Raw genomic sequence first — 22,292 nt, forward strand, 5'->3', positions numbered from 1 at the left:
ACAGAACCACTAGTTTTGTCGTGTTTTGCTTTATCACACATCGCAGATGCCGCACTTTTTACAAATGCTTGTAGCAACGCTTTGTTGAGCAAATCTACCTGCACTATTTTTCCAACAGCATTTGCTTACTTTGTGTCTCTGTATCACATTATTGTAATTCTTGCAATATTTCAAACTTTTTCATTATTATGGTGATCTGTGATCAGTGATTACAACCCTCTGAAAGCTCAGATGATGGTTAACATTTTTAGCGAGAAAGTATTTTTTAATTAAGATATGTACATAGGGTTTTTTTAGACATAATACCATTGCGCACTTAACAGATTACAGTATAGTGTGCATATAACTATTATATATACTGAGAAACAAAAAAAAATCATTTGATGTGGTATTTACTATATTGCAGTGGCCTGGAACTGAACCCACAATATCTCCAATATATGTCTCTACTAAAAATGGTATAAGATTTCTATTTTTTTGAGAGAATATTTATAGTAAGATGTATAGTCAAATTACTGTGTTTTACAAATGATGTTTTTTTAAATGATATTTTTTAAAATGGTTCCTCTCACTAATTAAGAGTACATAGGTACTTTTCTACACACTTTATGCATCAGTTTAACATAGGTTTGTTTGCTTTGCTTTTGCTTTGCAGTGTTAGCTTTATAAATATTTTTGTTTTTATATAATCGTATAAAATATTTTAATTCATAGTTCCAAAGTTAAGCCTACCAAAACAGGTTTATTCACAGAAGTTTAGCTTTTATCCCTGCTATCTAATCTATTCCTTCTCAATGGGTAACTTTTTTTCCTCAATGAGTCTTTGTGAGTTTTGGCTATGTGTGTTTATGTCTATGTGTGTATACTTGTATTTTTTTTTTTATAATGTAAAACATACTCACAGAGTCACCAATAAGCCACTCCTTTTCCCCTAAGTATGTGTTCAAATCTTGTAGAAGATGAGGTCCATCATATGTAAGTAGCTCATTAAACATCTGATCCTAGGAGAGGGAGAAAAAGATCACTTTAAGGATAACAGGGGAAAAAAATAAATTACATGATTTGAAGATTTTTACTACTTTATTCTCCCATATGAGTTCAGAAAGAGAAGTAGCTATGTGTTCTTGGTTGTTCTTTTGTTTTTAGTGTTTGTTTGTTTGTTTGTTTGTTTGTTTTTCAAATGACATTATGGAGATTGAGGTCTGATTCTTTATACTTAGTCATCCCTTTGTTACTCATGGATTAAAAAATAAATACTTCTGTCATCACTTCTTACAGTTTCTTTGTATATAATGACTATTTCACCCACAAAATTTTTTATGATTTTTATCCTAATTTTTATTAAGAAAAAAATGATTCCATTATATTTTTACATTTAAAAATTATCCTCTGTCTGAAGTGAAATAACTGAGGGTGAAGAAATTACTTTTACTTTGTAAGCCGGGTTCCTTCAGTTTGGCAGTCTTTTACTTCACCATTACACTTAACAGAAGTCATCTGTAATGAATCCTTATGCTCTCAGGCCTTACGGATATTTTCTTATGGGCTTGACATTGTGCCTTAGTATGGGCTTTGTCTACCTTGAGGATCATCTACAAAACCATCATCTAGGTGCCCCCTTTTGATGCATTATAAGGTAACAATAAACCAAGTATCTTTAGAAGAGAAAAATTAACAGATATGTCCATTTTTTAAAATTGTCTATGTTTTCCCCTGAATCTCTGAAGACCAAATAATTTACTCATGGCCTCTTTCTTGGTAAGAAGTGTTTGTTTATATGTGAAAATTCTGGCTGGTGTGTATCTTCGATGTGAAATGTAAGCCAAAATAGTAGAAAATATGTGCATATAATTTATTAATAATGATAATGACCTGTAATAAAATATAGCCTTTATTAGGGCAGGTCCGATAGCGGATAACTGCCTCACCAACTTGCTGGTTTACTTTCTGCTATTACTATAACTTAGCTACGTAATAGAGATTACTGCAACATAATGCCTTAGGTTTGTAGAGGACAGTTTGTAAAAGCATCATTACATATTTACATACATTTGTCAGGTTTTACAAACTGAAATTTGGGAAGCTTGTCATTATTTTGACTTTATATTTTTTCCACTTAAATTCATAAGGTTCTTTCTCTATGGTTAATATGCTCATAGTCTAAAATAAAACTGTGAGTTCTTCTGGCTCTTAGACATAATTTGTGAGCTGAGAGTCAATGGGCCCAGATCATGTGGCACTTCCCAAAGCCAGCTCAGCATACCTTGAAAAGGTAATGGCCAACTTGGTTCTCCTAGAATAGCTAGGAGTGGAATGGAATTGAATGGAACAGGATATAGCTGCTAGACAGTTTTTCACAACTTAAGGTACAAGGACACAGATGCTTATGCATACGTGATGCCAAATAAAAACATTTTCTCTGTATTGATTTCTCCTTTAGCCTAGGTTCTCAATATGTTTGGTGAACCATCTCAGTGATTCACCTCATCTAATGATATGTAAATTAGTAACCAACATAAGTATTAGTATGTAAGAGTCATTGGAAAGAATACTCACCAAAATAACATAAAGATGATGAAATGTAATTATATATACTTTTTCCTAGATGTGTACTATTTAAAATGCATTTCCTGATAAATCTTAGGCAGCCACTCTTATACTTGGTAGACTCAGAAATTTTCTTCCCTTTCCTCCAGAGAGTTATGAGTCAAGAGGTTTTTTCAACCTGAGAAATCATTGCTATAGTATTCTATCAAATGACTTTTAGAGGAATTGTATTTCTCCAAAGCACCATTTTTAAATCCACACTACCAAAATCATTTAGTATTGGAAATGAGCCATGACATTTATTCGATCCTGCTCATCCTTTATCCTCCCCTCCCCATTCTTTAAATGAGGAAACTGAAACAGATACTTTGAAAAACCAGAAAAACACTAGTGATAAATTCAAGGATTATCAAGGTGACCAATGTCCACAAACATATTTTGCCTTCTAAATTAAACTTTATTTTTTAATTGGAAGTAGAGTTTTTAGCAACCAATACCAAAACATTTATAATTATATGTGTTTGATAGATTTTTAGGGCACATACAATAAGAGGATTATTTTCACTATCCACTCATCTTCACTGTATCAATATTCTGCTTTTGAAAATTTTACCAGACCACAAGGTGGCAGCAGGGCGACCTACGACCGGGGAGCCTGGGCATTGAAATGTACTAGAACTATGAGGGGTTTTCCTTGTGTATCAGCCAGGTCCTGCTTATTAATCAATATGTAGCTAAGTGCAGTATTTCTGCAACGTGTCTTCCCTTCATGTGATTTATTTATAAGCTTGGATTATGTCCTGTGAATTTTTGAGGTAGGTGGTATGAAAGAGTATTGTTATTCTAATACAAAGGGAGAATGTTACTCATATCATAAACATTCAAAGAATATTTTCCTCTGGGAAGTAGCTTCTATTATGGAGCCTCAGCCACAGAAAGGTACAAAATAGAGAAGGGGAAGCCCATAAGTTGATAGATTGCCAATCAGTAGGGTGTTTGGCTTATGAAACAAAAGGCTTTAAATTGGACATTGTGTATCTACTTATTTCTGCCTTTATAACGATGTGTAAAACATAGATTCCATGTCTGACAAAAGGAAAAACAATGAACGGTGAACTATATAACTATTATATTAATAGTTATAATGGTTATTAATATACTATATAATTATATTTATTGAACACTTTCTACCTAATCATAGGGACTCATTCTAACATTTAATCCTCCCAACATACTTCAAAGTAGATTCCATCATATCCCTACTTCACAGTTTGCAAAGAATTTGAATTGTTGATGGATAGTCATGTGACAACTAGTAAGAAGGAAATCAAAATTCAAGCCTGGTAGCGTGACTCCAGAGCGCAAATATAATGCTATAGCACAGCTGAGCTTTTATTTTTAGACTTGTCCCGGTTAGTCATTTATATGTGTGTGTGTGTGTGTGTGTGTGTGACACATCTTAACATTTATATCAAGAAATTAGTAAATGTGGATACTTTTATGTTCCAAATATCTACTGACATCAGAAGTTCCTAATTAAATAAGTAGTATTTAGCATATATATGTTTAAGTAAATTGATAAGACTGCCATTTGTTCTGTGCTGGAACTTGCAGATATAAGCTATAGCACATACATAAATATCAACCAGGGCAGCCCGGGTGGCTCAGCGGTTTAGCTCCGCTTTTGGCCCAGGGCGTGATCCTGGAGACCCAGGATCGAGTCCCACGTCAGGCTCCCTGCATGGAGCCTGCTTCTCCCTCTGCCTGTGTCTCTGCCTCTCTCTCTCTCCCTCTCTCTCTCTCTCTTTCTGTCTCTCATGAATAAATAAATAAAATCTTAAGAAAAAAAAAATCAACCAGCCTCTGGCACTATGGTGTTACAACCAGTGGTTAAGAACACAGAGTCTGAGTCAGAGTGGCTTGGCTTTGAATCCCTTGTGTACCACTTAGTAGCTAAATAACCTTATGAAAGTTACTTATACTATGTAAACTTCAATTTCTCCATCTGGAAAAATGATAAGAGTCTCTCCCTAAGGGATGTTCTGTGTATTAGTCACTAATTTAAAAGTATGCTTTGGCGATGAGGTCATGAATCTGGGCAACTCCATAGCCACTCCGATTCTCAGTTTTTTCATCTGCAAAGCAAGCATGATGGAAGAAAGCACTTATCTCATGAGAGGATTGGGAGGACTGGCCGACACCACCTGTGTAAAGGGGCTGGAGCAGCACCTGCTCACGGTGTTTGGAAAGTCAGCTCTTGCTGTCTCTCATTCAACAAGTACTTAGCGCCTGCTAAGTGAAAGGCACAGTGGTAGGTGTGGGGACATGAGTGAGTAGTAGGACATAATTACTACCCTCATGACCCATTCTACTGGAGAAGACAAATATATTTTAAAATACAGATTGTGATGAGTGCCCTACAGAAAACCACTAGGGGGCTGTAGTGGAGCATAACCAACAAGGTCTATTTAGAATTCTGGATAAAGAAGATGGATTTGACACACATATATAATTTTTTTCATCCCCAAACCACAGTAAATACATACTTTGGAAAAGATGGAACCCACAAAGAGGTGGAAAACAGGAAAGGAGACAAGAAAAAGCAAAATTTGAAGCTATAAAAGCAAGGGGATAAGGTATCTGCAGAGGGAAAACCAACATCACCCCCAGAAAACCCTCAGATGGTTTAGGAAAAGGCAGGATATATATCTAGAATTGGGAGTAAGGAGGTAAGGGAGAGGATAATGTGAGGACCCCCGGAAAGCTGTGAAAGAAGTCATTTTAGCCTAAGAGTTCCCTCTTCAGTTTACACTGCTGGACACATGCCTCTTCCCCATCTTGGGCAGACTACAGAGGGGGACATAGATGGTCTGAGCATTGGGAGCTGTCATCCATAATGTCTTCAAAATAGGTGATTAAATGAATATATGCATAACTTTTGAGACTCTTAGCCCTGTCCTCACTGATTGCTTCCCAAAACACTGGCAGCCACACCTTTATTTCCAGGCAAAAGATCAGAAGTCTTCTCTAGGGACTCTTTGTAGTCCCTAGAGATAGTAATATTGGGAAATACTCCACAAGTGGCCTAGTGATGCTCAAAATCCACAAATCCTGAGTAAACTTTTTAATTTTCCTGTTCTTTATTGTGGATTATAAAGCATGGTTGGACTCTTGGGGAAAGACGGAGACCAAAACAAAGAGGAAAAATATGATAATAAAGATTACAGGATGATAACTGTGCACTAGGTTTTTAGGGTGGCCAAACCAGACTGAGGCAGTGTGACGCATGAGACAGACATACCCATGCTATCATCATTACACCTCTTGTCATCCAGCATTCATTTTAAGTTTGGGAATCCTGGAGGATGTGCCCCAAATAAGCAAAGAAGTAAGTAAAGAGAGGATGGCATCTAGGAAATAGGACTCCAACCTAAGAGAAAGGCATCCCTGGGATGGCAGTGAAGGGAAGTCTAGTGAGGGCAGATTGCAGGAGGCCTAGACACGTCTGCAAGAGAGGGATCTCAGCCAGAGAGCTCCAAGAAAATAGTGGACGTGATAGATAATCTGACATCATTGACCTTATGGAAAATTGTATTGGCAGCCTCCTGGGTGGTGTGGGAAGGTCCAGCAATAAATGTAAAAACAAGTAAGCAAATGAAGGAAAGGGAATTACTGATTTTGAGGAGGTAAATTGAGCAAGGAAATGAAAATCAAAGTATACTACATTTGACAGTTCTGTACGAGATTTGCCTATGCATACTAAAGTAACAAGTGAATATTGATTTGGCCAAAACATTGTAATATCATTATATTGGGAGTTTGGAAGAAGGGAAGCAGAGACAATGATTACAGAAGAGATACTTATCTCTTATTACTATCTCTTGTTACTATAATAAGAAGCCCAGAGAAACTATCTAAAATTAGTGAATCAAAGATAGCCACGTTTACATGTTGTAAGGAATAGCTAAAAGTGTTCAAAAGAGGGTTATATCTGAGGAGGGGTTAATATGAAGAGGAAGAGCAGGGAATTTTGTTTTAAATTTTTAAATATAATTTGATATTTTAAAACTGTTTTACTTATATAAAAAGGAACTTTTTAAAGCACCCCACATAATGTCTGGCAAGTAGATACGGTTAATAGCAGTAATGACAAACTGATCACATTACTTTTATATCTTGATTTTTCTCTGCCCAAGGAAAACGTGACATGAAATCATCCAATGTGTCCACAATCGCATCAACTTGACATTGTTCCAATTCTGTTTTTCCAGCCAGATCTATAAAATAGAGACCATTTTATGCCCAGAAAGACACTGAATTTAAGTGACTATATTAAAATGTTAATTATTTAATAGACAATATATTCTTATGGTTCAAAAATTCAAAACAATGTAAAACTGTATCCAATGAAGACTAACTTCCATCCCTGCCCCCACCCATCTCATTGTGCTCCTTTACCATATTAGTAACCATTCTACTAGGGTTTTTTGTATTCTTCCATTATTTCTTGATGAAAATTATTAACTACATATCCCACTCAATATACACACCCCCACATATCCTACAGATCTTTCCCTGCAAGTTTGTTAAGGGCTTTGTTGCTCGTTGTTCAGCTACATGAGATTCCTGTAAGTAGAAGTGCCACAATCCGTGTATAATCCATGTAACAAACTTGTGTCTTTTGTTTCATTCTTTATGCTGTAGTGTTTGGCAATAAAGTTGTTTAATGAACAGTGAATATATGTCATGTATTTTCTTCAGTTATCAAAACTCTTTAACACAATAAACATATTACCTGTGTTTTTGGTCATGTATCTTGCTATTGCTAGGCTCTGGTGAAGGTTAAGTCCATCGACTTCCAAAATGGGGATTTTACCAAATGGAAGAGCTTAAAATAAAATAAGCAAAAAATCAACCTCTATAACAAAATCAAGTAATACTACTTCCATTTTTACTGATAATTATGGAAACAAATCATGATTTTAAAGTTACAGAATTCTTGAATATTTGTTCTAAAAAGGACAGTAGGCACCCTCTAGTGGAATCTTTATAAATTTTTTTAAAAAGAGTTAGAAGACCTGCTACAGAGTTAGTGGCAGCACCAGGTCTGAAACGCAGGTTTATAGTGATACTACATATTAAACTGTGTTTAGTATCATAGATTTACATATACTTACTACTTAACCTTTAAAAAAACCTTTCTTTTAAAGCTTCATTAATTTTTGTACTTTGATCAGCAATAACATTAATTATTCTTTAAAACCATAGTCTGGGGCACCTGGATGGTTCAGTTGGTTAAGCATCTGCCTTCAGCTCAGGTCATGATCTCTGGGTCCTGGAATCAAGCCCCACATTGGGCTTCCTGCTCAGCGGGGAGTTTGCTTCTCCCTATCCCTCTGCTCCTCTCCCCTGCTTGTGTTCTCTGACTCTCAAATAAACATTTTTTAAAAATAAGTAAATACTTAAAAACATAGTCTGAGGAAATGGAAAGTTTGATTTAAATATTGAGTTATGTAAGGAATTTAGTCAAATTCTTATTTTGATGAGGGACTATATGAGGTATATGGTAAGGCAGCAAGCAACTTGTGCAAATACAGGGCAGACTCATAGCAGATGTATTAATATTTTATCTGTCGATCCTACTTTGTTTTCTTTCTTTTTAAAAAAGATTTTATTTATTTATTCACAAGAGAGATATTCTATGCACCGGAGATACTGCAGTGAGCAAAACAGAGTCCCAAATAAAGTCGACACAAAGTGCGATGCTTTATTTGAAGCAAAGTATGGGACTGGGAATTAACATGCCTAACATTTTGAGGGATGCCTCCTTTATGCTAGGCAGTGTACTGAATATTTAACAGACCCATTAGGTTTTTCTAATACTTACAACTACCCTATGAAGTAAGTATTAACTATTATCTCATTTTATAAATGAGGAAGTGAGGTGAAGAGAAGTTATGTAAATAGCCCAGGTCGCATAGCTGGTAGAGGCAAAATTCAAACTGAGTTCAATTGGGATCTTTGCTCAGCTGTTTTGCTAGATCTAAGAGCCATGTGTTGAGAATACATTAAAAATCAGAGCAAACCCAGAGGATAGTATCCAAGTTAGAGAAGGGTCTGAAAACCACATTTTATGAAGATTCACTGAAGAACTTGGCACTCTTTCCTGGGGGAGACCAAACAAAGACAAAACAAATCTAATAGCCATCTTCAAATATGGTACAGCTATCAAATGGATAAACAATTTTACTTCTTCTGATTATCTCTAAAATGCAGAACTACAACTACGAGGTACTTTTAAAGGGGGTAGATATTAATTCAAGAGGAAGAATAATTTTTTAGCATTGGAACGATTGATGATGGAATATGTTTTCCTGTGAGATGGTAAGCTTTCAGCTTACTGGCAGCATTTGAGCCAGGCTTAGGATAATTGCCAACAGTTAGAATATTGGGCTGCATATAACAAGAAGAAATTTAAGAAGACAAATGCCAAGTCCTTCATTTGGTTCCAGAAAAAAATCAATAACCTCGGGGTCATTGGAGATGTAACTGGACAGGAGCACCTGTCAAACGCCTTTAAGGAATTTAGTGATGCTGAATACAAGGCTGTGTGATCCAGCTGCCAAAATAACCCCTGTGATCTTGGTAAAATGTCTTTAGGTACTATCTGGACCTATGCTGGGAACGGAGGTCCACTGTGCTCTGCACTATTCCCATGCCTGGGACATTGTGTTTCCCCACAGATACCACATATTAAATGGCAGACATATGTCTTAACAGAAACTTGTCCTTCTTGGGGGCAGGGGGGGAGGAAACCAATGGATATAAATGGATCATTCAAGGAAGAGAAGAGAGTTGTCCCTTGGACCTATATCTTGCAGGTCCCATATAGTCCGTGGGAAACAGTATCTAAATCAAAAGGCAGAGTCAAGGCTGGGAAGTTTGAACTGATATTCACAACGATGATCAGAGAAACAATCAGGGAAGTTCAAAAGTTGATAGCTAGAGGGATGGACGCATGAGTTAACGGAACTCAGTTCTGTATTTAGCCAGTGACCTTTATCTTCACTCAGAGTATTATCATTGAACTGTCTACACAGCAGTGGCTTTTTCTCCATGATATTTTAAAGATACAGAATTTCTTCAAATAATTGGATGTGAAAGAAGGAATAATCTGTTTTCTACAGATTAAAATAAGTCCAAGACCAATGTATGAAAGCCATGAGGAGATAGATTTTAATTTTGAAGATTTTAATTTTGAAGTAATGAAGATTCTTCTAAAAGTTTTCCTCCTTTCTTCCAAGAATTTTACTGAGACATAGGATATCCTAAGCTTACTGAGTCTCAATTTTTCTCATCTTTTTTCTCTTATTTTTTTCTTTCTTTTTCCTATTGTACTTTGTGGAGGAGTTCTTTATTTTTTTATCATTCTTTAAAAATTGATTTATTTTGTCTATATCATATTTTTAATTTTAAAACCCTTTTTGTCTCTGAATATTCCTTTTTATATCATAGTTGTTCAGAATATATAGATATTTTGTCTCTGAAGGTTTTATATTTTTGAAATTTTTTCTTGCTACATCATCCTGATGCCTTCAGGTGATTTTTCCCCCCTTCTGTTTCTTTGTTTATGTCTGTTTTACCCTGGAGGCCTTCTCACAAATATCTAATAATTTCTGGTTTGCCATTCCTGTTTTAAATAAGCGAAAGGAATAAAAGCTAATTGCAATCTCAATGTATATGGGAAAGGCCTGCAAACAGATTGGGCTGGGCCATGTCACTGAGACTCCCACCTGTTCAGTGTCTGTTAAACATTTCTCTTGGGCTGATCATCTTCCCCAGAGAGAACTCTTCCTGCCAGAGGTATACTTGTCTGGTTGCAGTATTCTGATTGTGGAGCAGGGGATAAGGGCTTTGGGTCTCACGATTTAGTTTCTAGACTTCCCCTGAATCCTACCTATATTGTGTCTGCAGAAATGTCTGCTGCCCTACAGTCCTCTGGTCCATCCTCCCTTGAGAGTAATTTCTATGCTTCTTCCAGGGTGGGCATGGGATCTCATGGTCATGTGGCTGCTTCACAATCTTCCAGTCAACCTTCTGTCAGTTCAGCTTTTAGAGTTCTCTGTTGCTACCAATTCCTGAGTCTTTTGGGAACTGCCTGATGTGATTCAGCTTGTATTCTCCTCTACCAGGCTTATATTTGGGCATCACTGACCTACTAAATCACCTTACCATTCTTTGACCTGTTTTCCAGCTTTGAAAATTTTGTGCTATCTCATTCAAGCTTTATTTCCTTGTCCTTAGAGGGCTTTGCCTTTTTAAAAAGTATTTAATGTTATTTGAAAAGAGAAAAAAATGTCCACACCTGTGCAGGGTCCACCCGGTTTGACCTGGAAGAACTTTTTAATAGAAATATCCAGTGATATTCGAAGTTATCACAGAGGGAAGGTCATAGAGGGTCTCAAACACCAAACACATTTCTAAGTCAGATAGGAGATGAAGCCAGCTAAAATCTGTAATAAACTGCTTTTCAACTTCTATTCTTTCCTTTTTTCTCAAAGCATTAAAGTCAGCATTTCCTGGCTTCCCTTGCAGGATATGTGTGACCATATGAATACGTTCTTGCCAAAAGGCTATAAGCAGAAGTGAAGTGTAAAACCTTCTGGTCATGCCGTTGAAAGAAAGAGATGTGCCTTCCTCTCACACTTTCGATGAGCTGGAATGTGGAGGGAGACAGGACTGGCTCATGCTATATAAATAAGACAACTAACTAGGGATGGCAGATCAACAGAAAAGAAGGAGCCTTATCTTTGACAACTTCATGGAGCAGAACCTCCACATCAGCGTGGGCTTTTATGCAAAAGAAATACATTTCTATCCTCTTTAGTCCATTTTTGTGTTGGGTGTCTGTATTGTTTTTAATTTAAATTCTACTTAGTTGACATACAGTTCAATATTCGTTCAGCAGTAGAGTTCAGTGGTTGATCATTTACATACAACACCAGTGCCCATTACAACAAGTGACCTCCTTAATACCCAGCACTCATCTAGCTCATTCTCTACCCATGGCCCTTCATCAACCTTCAGTTTCTTCCCTATCGTTAAGAGTCTCTCATGATTTGCTTCCCTCTCTCTCTTTTTCCCCTCTCAAATGTCCATCCATTTTGTTTAAATTCCACTTGTGTTGGTGTCTATTAAAGCACTTAAAACTATATACAAGTAGTTTCTCCTATATGATGGTTTTCCTATCATGAACTTTAAGATCCCTTTCTACTCTAAAAATCTATGAAAATATTAAGAAAATACAGCAATTCCATTTTTCAATAACATAATGAAAAGTCAAAGATAGAATAGGGTATGAGGCACTCAAAGAACTTACATCTAAAAACTAAAAGGCAGAATTTGTTATGTGATATCTCTGCAGCTTGCTATCCATCTTAACAATTGATGGATAAAATTAAATTTCACCTATTTTATGTCCACAGAATTAAAAATCCCAGGTACAAATTCTGACAGCCAGGGAAAAGTTAGGATATTACTGAGAAAGTTCCATGAGAACAGGAAATAAGATGTTCAACCCCAGCAGGGAAGAGTTCTCTAGTAAGAAAAAGAGCGGCTACAGGGGTAATGATTTTTAAGGAACTCATGTTTCCAAAACGCATTTGGAGATATGTATTGTTAATATACCAGTTATCATGGTGTTATTGTTATTGGCATTATATAGGGCAAATAACATGAAATTGACCTGTGTTTGAAAAACAGTTCCACCTTGCTAGGACTGTGAACCTGGAAAAATTACATAAATTCCACGTGCAATAGTTATCCTAGCTATAAAATAGAAACAGTATCACATCCCATGAGAGCATGCTAAAGAAATTAAATGAAATCTATCAGGTGTCCAAAAGTCTTCAGATACTCAATAGTTGTTTGCTTCAACTTCATTTTATGCAAATTTGTAACAATCCTAACACAAAAATGTGAATTTTAGACGTATTATTAATAGTTTTTCTAGGCAGACCTGATGGACAAAAGAATTGGCTCATCTATCCTTTTTTCATTCTAAAAAAATAATAAGGGGATCTCTGGGTGGCTCAGCGGTTTAGCACCCGCCTTTGGCCCAGGGCGTGATCCTGGAGTCCCGGGATCGAGTCCCACGTCAGGCTATCGGCATGGAGCCTGCTTCTCCCTCCTCCTGTGTCTCTGCCTCTTTCTCTCTCTTTCTGCCTATCATAAATAAATAAATAAATAAATAAATAAATAAATAAATAAATAAATAAATAAAATAAAAATAAATAAAATAAAAAAATAAAATAAAATAAAAATAAAAAAATAAAAAATAAATATAAATAAATAAATAAATAAATCTTTTAAATAAAGATTTAAAAAAAATAAAAAAATAAAAAAACTAATAACACCTACATGATGACTTACAACTTACTGAGAGCCACACACTTTTTAATGTAGTATTTCTAATTCTTCCCCTTTGTCCTGAATGCTAACTAGCATGTTTTCATTCGATTGCCTGCCCAGCTTGTCAATTTGCTCTTCCCTCTGATTGAACAACACAGTTTTGTTCATGTATTCGCCCTTCTTTTGAATAGTCACATACTTCATGAAAATTGATTCTGACCCCAACTTCCGAGGTAGACTAGATGGTTCAAGGTTCTTCCCATATGCTTGGTTAGTGACTGGTTCAGAAATGGACATACGACCCGTCTGAGCCAGTGAGACATGCCAAGTTTGCCAAGGTCTTCTGGAAATTTTTCTTCATTCTTCTGGGAATGCTTAAAGAAGCAGTGCCCTTTCTTTCTCATATGCCTCTCGATATGACTGTTCAAGGCTATGGGGCTGGAACTGCAGCAAACCTATTGCTACTAACCTCATGATACCGCCAACAGAGGAAGAAAAATGAATAAAGTCATCTCTTAAAAGCTGTCCTATTTCTGGATTTTCATTATATTATATATGTTATATTATGTGATATAATTTCTGTGTAATTTAAGCCATCTTGAGTTTGGTTTTCTGTTAGAGCAGCATATCTGACCCCTTGTGAGAAGACTGTAGTGTCTGTAGTAAGCCCATCCAATTTGAGTTGTCAAGAATACAGACTTCGGTATTCCCTATTTCAGCTCTTCTGGCAAAGCTTCATAGTTTTTATATACTCTTTCTGCGAAGTTTGTGTTTTCGCCTTGGATATGAACATTTCTGGGCCATGGAGCATTTATTTAACTTGCCTGAACTGCTGCTTCTCAACGCAAAGCTACATGAGATTTAAAAACTTCTCTTTTTTTCATTTCCCTGAGGAAAGACAGAAAGTTTTAAAGACGTATTTCCCCTACATTTTCACAAACTATTATTTGTGCCACTTACTTGATTTGACTTCAGGCCAATCAGTTTGTTCTATTCTGTGGTCTTCATACTTTATGTCCAAATAAGCAAATATGTAACGAATAATTTCTGCTCTCCCCCTCATATTAAAATAAATGAGTTTATATTTTGGCATGATGTGATGTGATTCTGGAAAAAGAAAAATTGAAAGATTATTTTAACAGCCCTCCAGAGATGTTTTGACATTTTTTTGGGGGGACTTTTTGAAAACTTTGTGGCATCTTTTGAGATAACTGGGAATAGAGGATATTTCAAAACCTGAATTATAAATTACTATCCTAATAATATATGAGAAAGACTTGACAGACATAAGATCATGGCTCTCTTTTTAAGAATGAACTGGAACATTCCAGTGAAATAACCAAACTCAAATTCTATTTATAAAAAAATTCAGAGTGAGAGGATATCTATACACCAACCATCAGAGGATAGAGTCCAAAACTTTCCATTTGAAGCTGTTTTTGTCCTGCCTTTACTCACTTGTAATTTGACATTTGGTTTGTTGTTTGCTTTGGTGACACAGCTGAGTTTGTGAGGACAGCTGGATAAGGATTTCAAGAACAGGGTATGTGCAAGAGGAATGTGAGCCAGCTTTGCCAACCTGAGCTGGCCACACCCTCCCCTCTGTCACCCGTGGCATTTCCCTCTAGGAATCAAAGGCTTAGGGAAACATTGCTTTCTTTTCCATGTTGCCGGGTTTCATGAGTTTGCTAGCACCATACAAACATACCCCATCTTGGTGGCCATAGTTGGGAGGCGACAATGGTAAGCCTCTTTCTCCATTCCTTCTGTAGAGGAACAAGGAAGAAAGCAAGCAACTCTCCTTGCATTTCAGAGAGTTTGCTCTGACTACTGGCTAGATGTAGGTCAGGTCTTTATAATTTTTTGGGTTTTCTGTGATTTGTATCCTCTCATTTTCATTGTTTATAAACAATGATCTTAAGCACTACTAGTGGAATATATTGTAATTTTATAATGATCAGGCAACTGAGAAAGAAACACATTCATTTGAAATTCAGCTCTTCTACTTGCTATGTACCTCTGGACTAGTGAACAATATCTCTCTGAATTTCGAAGTCCACATTTTGTAAATAGAAATACTCATATGGATTTGTAGATTTCATGAGGTAATACATGTAAAGCATTTAACACAATGCTAAGCACTTAATAATCATTAGCTATTGACAGTAATAACTTTGAATTCATTCTATGGTCAAGAATAAACACTGTGGATACAGTACACTAAAAATAAATAATAATCATAGCAATTACATGAATAGAAGTCATAAATAGTATTTATTTTAAGTGGTAAGCTTAAATAGTTCATTCTCTGCTAAGGAAGTCTTTCAAGGATATTAATAGAATATTATACAGAAAGAAAATTTGGGCTGAAGTCTCAAAACAAAATTCTACCTGAAATCATATAACATAAAAAAAGGTCATGCACAAACCATAAATATCTACATTGCCAAGTTCATGCATTCACAATGTCTCTCTATAGATCATCGCAAAGAACTCTCTGATTGCCTATCTAGACCCCCTAAAGATCCAGAAAATTATGATAATGGTGATTTCTGGTGAATCCATTTCTCTGGGCCTTAGTTTTCCCGCATCCAGATGTTGTGGGTGGAGGTGGGACTCCTCGCTAGAAACAGAGTCACCCTAAGCATTCCATGCCCCGTTTCACTCTTGTTAGCAAGACCAGTCTGCACCCACATGAAACATGCCACATGCCACACACATCAATATGTGAGGGAGTGCTTTCTGTAGAGGGAAGAATTTACTAGAGGGAACTAATGAAAATTCCAAGATTTATAGCCCTCAATTCTTTGGGGGAGAAATATGAATAGAAGGAGTTCAAATTTGGGGTTAGGACTACATGAAGCTTAATGTTGAACTTAGAAATAAATAGTGAGAAAAATCTGAGAGTACGTAAATAGTCAATAAAAAATGTAAAGTAACAAGCTTCCTTCTGAAAAAAGGAAATATTCTTTTTGATTATTTAATATGAATAATAAAGGGAATGTTCTTATCTAGGAAATAAAAAGCATGATTATTACAATTACTTGATCTATCTGTTTTAAATTTCAAAAGAACAAAAAAAGCCTTCAGAGTGGAAAAAGTGTCATTCTTGGTTGCAGTTTTTATTTGGAGAATATTTTATACACTTGTTTTTATTGATTTTTACTGTCATAGGTCAATTTTTCCTCAGCAACAAAGATATATGTATTTTCCTTACAAACATTATATGAATTATATAGAGTCATATACATCCATTATGATCAATATTAAAAATTAAACATATAACCTTTTCTCATTTGGTCAAATGCCATGTAAAGATCAATGTCCACCTCCTAATTCGGCACGAAAACACAAGGATTATTTGTTGTTCATTTGCAAAAACATGCTATTTTATGTTGTATTTAACTCAAGTAAAGAAGACGTTAAAAAATCTTTAGCATAAGTTGGCAGCTATCTATAGTTCTCTGCAAATATGTCTTTAAATCTAAGATTTGGCACAGGTCCATGAACATCTGACAAATGCTTATCTTTCCTTTTAGAACATCCTTTCAACAGTCTTAACTCATTAATGAAGCTGTACTTGCACAACACATTCCTGTAGTTACTTGCATAATTATATTTTCTACTGGTCAAAAAAGTCTAGTTTCTTGATTTTTATGGCTACAAAATTCTAAATTCAAAGACTTTTGTTTTTCAGGGTGTATGTGCACATTTGTGTGATGTGAAAAATAAGTAAACGTAAATTCAATTGGAAACGTTTACAGATTATTAAAATCTTTTCTATATTTTATAAAGCTTTTGTATAAAAACTAACAGAAGAAATTCCATGTAAATGTTTGTATGGTGAAAACTGATAAGTTTACAATATAAGCTAATGATAACTATAGAGGACAGTACTTTTTTTTTTCTTCTTCATGCATTAATGGTGTATTTCTGATCCAATAACCTTACTTTGTTAAAGCTTTTATTTCGTGAAGATGAAGAGTTAAAAGGATGAAAGTAAGACATATCCCACTCCCACTGAGAGATGCAGTGAGGAACAAGTTCAAGGGCAAAGCAGGTCAGTGGTGAAAGGAATGTGTGATTGTGGGGTCACTCCTACCACTTACTATCTAAATGGCCTTGGGCAAGTTACCCATCCCTCACTTTAGTTTCCTCACCTGTAAGATGGTAATGAAGATATTGTATGTAAAGTACCAATGCAGTGCTTCTCACATAGTATATGTTCAGAAAGAAATGCAAGAAGAATAAAAAGGGAGAGAAGGAGAGACAAAGACAGGGAAAGACGGTTCCCACTGCAGTCAAGGTTAAAGTCCAGCTCTCTGTAAGTTGATGGGACTTAAATTCTCAAGCATGTGTCCTTTGATAAACCCATCCTCCTGAAAGCACATAAAAATAAAAAAATCAAATATAAAAAGAAAAATAAATGGTGAGGATTAAAAGCAAGACAAATTTTGCCAGGACCAAAGTGAACAGAAACCAAATGCAGTAAGCATGCGGGACCCCGAATTCTGAGAGCCAGTGGCCATCCAAGAGGGTAGCTCCTTCAGAAAAGATAAGAGAATAAAATCTCCCACACAAATGGGAGACTGTGTAGGCATGCACTGCTTGAAACTAGGGCCTGGCAGGCTTTTATAAAAGGTCAAATTGTAAACCTCTAGTAAAACTGGGAACAAAGAAAATGTATGAAAGGTCACAAAAATTAATATTATACACAAAAGGGTTCATAACAGCAGATGAAACAGATGATTAAAAATCATAAGCTAACATGGCAAATAACTTTATGTCCTTGGATCTGAACCCATTTTTAAATGGGAAAATTTTGAGAAGTATGTATGTAAACTAACACAATCAAATAATAATTTAAAAAAAAAACCTGAAAGCCTGCTTTTAATACTAACCAGTAAAGAAATTGAATTGGTAATTAGTTACATTCATGAAAGATACAAGGCACAAAAGAAAATAGAGTCTACAAAGAAACTTAGAGCAAACATCACACAAAATGGGGAGCCATTCTTTAACATCAGGAATGAGAACCCCACTATTATCCTTACCATTCAGCATAGTCCTGGATGGCCTAGCTAACTCAGTAATTTGAGACAATAAACAATCTGCATAAGGAATTGAAAGGAAGCGACAAAAATGTCCTTATTTGCCATCAAAATTATCATTTATATTTAAAATTCAAGAGAGTCTGGGGATAAACCTGAGCCTAAATTTCAAATGGAAATGCTAAGGACTGAAATAGCCAAGACAAATTAATAAACAGAAGGAGAGGACTTGACCTACCAGATTGCAAGACTTATATTAAAAACAAAAAACCAAAAACAAACTTGTAATTAGGCTAATGTGATCTTTGTTCAGGACCAGACATACAGGGGTGCATGGTATCTCAGAACAGAACCTCAGATGTAGGACAGACATAGCATTACGGTGGGGACATAATGGGACCAGAGTGAGACGAAGATGAAAACTATACAGAATTAGATCCCAACTCCACGTAATACAAGAAATAGCACCCAGCTGCATGATAGACCTAAGTATGCTTCGACTGGCCTGGGCAAATTCCAGTGTCATGCTGTTCCCTGGGAGCTTCTTTTCTAAGCCCTTCCACTGTCACTCAGTGTTAGGAATCCCATTTGGGAACACTGCAAAATATTTCCCTAAATGATATAGAACAAGAAGTCAAAAGGGAAGCTGATCATGCTTAACGCTTTCCTTTACAACGAAAACTAAGGACTGGCTTCCTTCCACTCTGAAGAAAGTAATTTAAAGTTTCTCATTCAAAGGGCACCAGGGTGGCTCAGTCGGTTAGACATCTACTTTCAGCTTGGGTCATTTTGGCAGGGTCCCGGGATTCACTTCCACCTCCTGCTCAGCGGAGAGTCTCTCATGTATGTACTCTCTCTCTTTCTCTCAAAAAAATAAATAAAATCTTAAAAAAAAAAAAAAAAAGCGTCTGCCTTTGGCTCAGGTCATGATTTCAGGATTATGGGATCAAACCCCAGGGCCTGCTCCTTCCTGCTTCCTGCTTCCTTTCTCCTTCTCCCTCTGCCCCTCCCTCCTCATCATGCACTCTCTCTCTCTGTCTCTCTCTCTGTCTCTCTCAAATAAATTAAAAATCTTTAAAAAAAATAAGGTTCCTGATTCACCAGCTAAATAAAAAAACCCACTGAGAATTGTGTTTGAAAAATAAGATACACAGTTTCCCAAAGAACATACAAATGAGGATTCATAAAACCCCTGGATAGACGCTTTCATCTCTGAACTCAGATGGATGGAGCCATTAAATACAAAAGATGATTTAGCTTTTACTATATGCTAACCTTATTTCGAAAGTAAATCTTTCGGAATGCCTGGGTGGCTCAGTGGTTGAGCATCTGCCTTTGGTTCAGGTTGTGATCTCAGGGTCCTGGGATCAAGTCCCTCTTCAAGCTCCCCACAGGGAGCCTGCTTCTCCCTCTGCCTATGTCTCTACCTCTCACTGTGTGTCTCTCATGAATAAATAAGTAAAATCTTAAAAATAAAATAAAGTAAATCTTTTACATGGGAAATAATAGGTTTGAAGAGTTCTGTCTTGGGGGCCTCCTTTCTCCTGATTTGTAGCTCTTTTTATTTTATGTAACCCTGGTACTTCTCAACTGATTAACAACCACAAAACACAGGAGCATTCAATCCCAGAGGCAATTTTAATACAGTCATTGATAAAAAAAAAAAAGCTATAATAAAACCATTTCATTTTAGCTGAGCTAATATTCTAATCTGTATGTTGCTGTAAGAGCACAGTAAAACATAATATCAAAAATGCTAGTGTCAAAAAAAATGCTCGTGTCTATGCCAGAAAGCAGCTAACCATCCAAACTCAATTCTGGCAAAGGAGGCTAATATTCATTTACTATGTTATACACCTTCAAAATTTCAACAGATAACTGAAAAAGGAATTGCATTTTGGGAGTAATTTTGATGGATAGAAAAATGTTCAAATAAGGAATTAAATATTAACCATTTTACAATTTGCTTAAAAACCCTAACACTATCTTTATTTTACTCCTAAAAATGTTCATCTATGTGAGCCCTTACTCTTAAATTAAAGGAACGTCAAACATACTCGAGAATTTCAGATACAGTTTCATATATGCCTAGTAGTAATACAGTAACCTGTGGGTTTGAAGTATAAAAACAAAGATTACTTGTGAATTTGCTGGTAGCACTTTGCTATATCTCAACTTGACCAGTATTTAAACTATACAAAATGTACCAGCAGAGTATAATGTTTGTACACTCCCATTATATAGACTGTAGTGTTTTGAAATGTAAAAATTGGATTTAAAGAGCAATCACACAAGATGCTATTGTCTACATAAGAAGTTCTTATGACCTTATGACATTAAATGACAGCATTGCATTACTCGCTAACAGTTGGTGGTAAAGAATGTTGATTTCCCTCCTTCACAGAGTCCCTGAGCATGTCTAGTTTGGTTCTGGAAAAGTTGTCAGGTTGGAGTTAAGTTGTGGACAATAAAGAAACATAAGCATTTTTGTTACCTGAGTAAAATATTGATTTCAGTCAAACCCTGAATGTTTCATTTTACATTGGCAAGCCAGGATCTCTCTTTTCCCATCAAAAACCAACTAAATATCATTTTATTTTTTTTTTTAATTTTTTATTTATTTATGATAGTCACAGAGAGAGAGAGAGAGAGGCAGAGACACAGGTGGAGGGAGAAGCAGGCTCCATGCACCGGGAGCCTGATGTGGGATTCGATCCCGGGTCTCCAGGATCGCGCCCTGGGCCAAAGGCAGGCGCCAAACCACTGCGCCACCCAGGGATCCCCTAAATATCATTTTAAATGCTTGCCTCAAAGAGGAATAACAGAAATATCCTTTGGGAGCTGTGAGCTCAAATTCTTAGCCTGTGGTAAATGCCTCCAATTACCTTTGAAACCAAATGATGATAGAATACAATTCTTGGCAAAACATCGAGACACTTCAACAAAATGAGCCTTAAAGTGGTAGAAAATATTACAAAGAAAATTCCTTAGCAGAAAAAGAGAAAGAAAAGAAAGAGGAAAAGGAAGGGAGGAAGGAAGGAAGGAAGGAAGGAAGGAAGGAAGGAAGGAAGGAAGGAAGGAAAGAAAGAAAGAAAGAAAGAAAGAAAGAAAGAAAGAAAGAAGAAAGAAAGAAAAGAAAGAAGAAAAGAAAGAAGAAAGAAAGAAAGAAAGAAAGAAAGAAAGAAAGAAGAAAGAAAGAAGAAAAGAAAGAAAGAAAGAAAAGAAAGAAAGAAAGAAAGAAGAAAGAAAGAAAGAAAGAAGAAAGAAAGAAAGAAAGAAGAAAGAAAGAAAGAAAGAAAGAAAGAAAGAAAGAAAGAAAGAAAGAAAGAAAGAAAGAAAGAAGAAGAAAGAAAGAAAGAAAGAAGAAAGAAAGAAAGAAAGAAAGAAGAAAGAAAGAAAGAAAGAAAGAAAGAAGAAAGAAAGAAAGAAAGAAGAAAAGAAAGAAGAAAAGAAAGAAAGAAAGAAGAAAGAAAGAAAGAAAGAAAGAAGAAAGAAAGAAGAAAGAAAGAAAGAAAGAAAGAAAGAAAGAAAGAAAGAAAGAAAGAAAGAAAGAAAGAAAAACTATTGTATGATTTCTACTTGGCCACTAGCAAAGAGGCTCTGAATGAGACCTGAATGAGTGGCATGGTGAAATTAGGTCATCAGTTGCTCAGTCACATGTAAAATATGACAGTAATAAAAATAAACACTAAGATGAAGAAAGAACACTATCTCATTTCTTATCTTTGTAAAGTCTTTTCACTTACTTGTGCTGTCTCCGTGGAGTCTCTAGTATCTTCTATGCTCTCAGAAGTGACTACATCTTGGGTTTATATGATGAGTAAGTGACCGCCACAAGCCAATGAGAGATGAAGTGACTTACTTCCACCTAAGTCTCTTTCTTCATTTCTTAGATGAAATATGCCTGCCAAACAGTCCAATCCTGCAGAGACTTCTGGTTATTCTTGGCATTTTATAGGATCTCTGTGTGTAAATAACCTAACATATTTGCATTCAGTTAGTAAAATCAAAGTTACAGGTGCTGATGTGTGCCTATTGCTACGTACTCATTTCTGTTTAAAACCTTGCACCCTAGGCTCCTGGGGAATGAAAGAGCCTGAACACAAACAAGCCTTGTTTTCAGATATGCACGTGGCTGGCTTCCTCAATTCATTAGGTCTCCTTGGAGGATGTTTGGCTGACCATGTTCTCACTGGAACCCTCCTCCAATCTCCTTCACCTGCTGTGTGTTTCTTCATTATCGTGTCTGACAGCATAGTGTATATTCTTGGTTTGTTTTGAGCT

The 22,292-nt window shown here is 36.0% G+C and overlaps 1 protein-coding gene across 2 annotated transcripts in view; it reads right to left on the reverse strand.

Annotated features, from left to right (window-relative positions):
- The window catches only part of HPGDS (hematopoietic prostaglandin D synthase), a 28,484-nt gene extending 6,575 nt beyond the window's left edge, over positions 1 to 21,909 (reverse strand). Inside the window, exons 1-5 of one of the 2 annotated variants that reach the window (XM_041757985.1) lie at positions 21,755 to 21,909; positions 13,918 to 14,064; positions 7,343 to 7,435; positions 6,715 to 6,824; positions 903 to 1,001 (exon numbers count right to left, since the gene is read on the reverse strand). In XM_041757985.1, the coding sequence (XP_041613919.1) occupies positions 903 to 1,001; positions 6,715 to 6,824; positions 7,343 to 7,435; positions 13,918 to 14,050 (435 nt within the window). In that variant the 5' untranslated portion in view covers positions 14,051 to 14,064; positions 21,755 to 21,909. Of the gene's footprint in view, positions 1 to 902; positions 1,002 to 6,714; positions 6,825 to 7,342; positions 7,436 to 13,917; positions 14,065 to 14,665; positions 14,681 to 21,754 lie in introns of those variants that run through there. The other variant, XM_041757986.1, reaches the window with a different exon arrangement.
- Positions 21,910 to 22,292: the final 383 nt, after the last annotated feature.

The sequence above is a fragment of the Vulpes lagopus genome, chromosome 6, assembly GCF_018345385.1.
Source record: "Vulpes lagopus strain Blue_001 chromosome 6, ASM1834538v1, whole genome shotgun sequence".
Taxonomy (NCBI): domain Eukaryota; kingdom Metazoa; phylum Chordata; class Mammalia; order Carnivora; family Canidae; genus Vulpes; species Vulpes lagopus.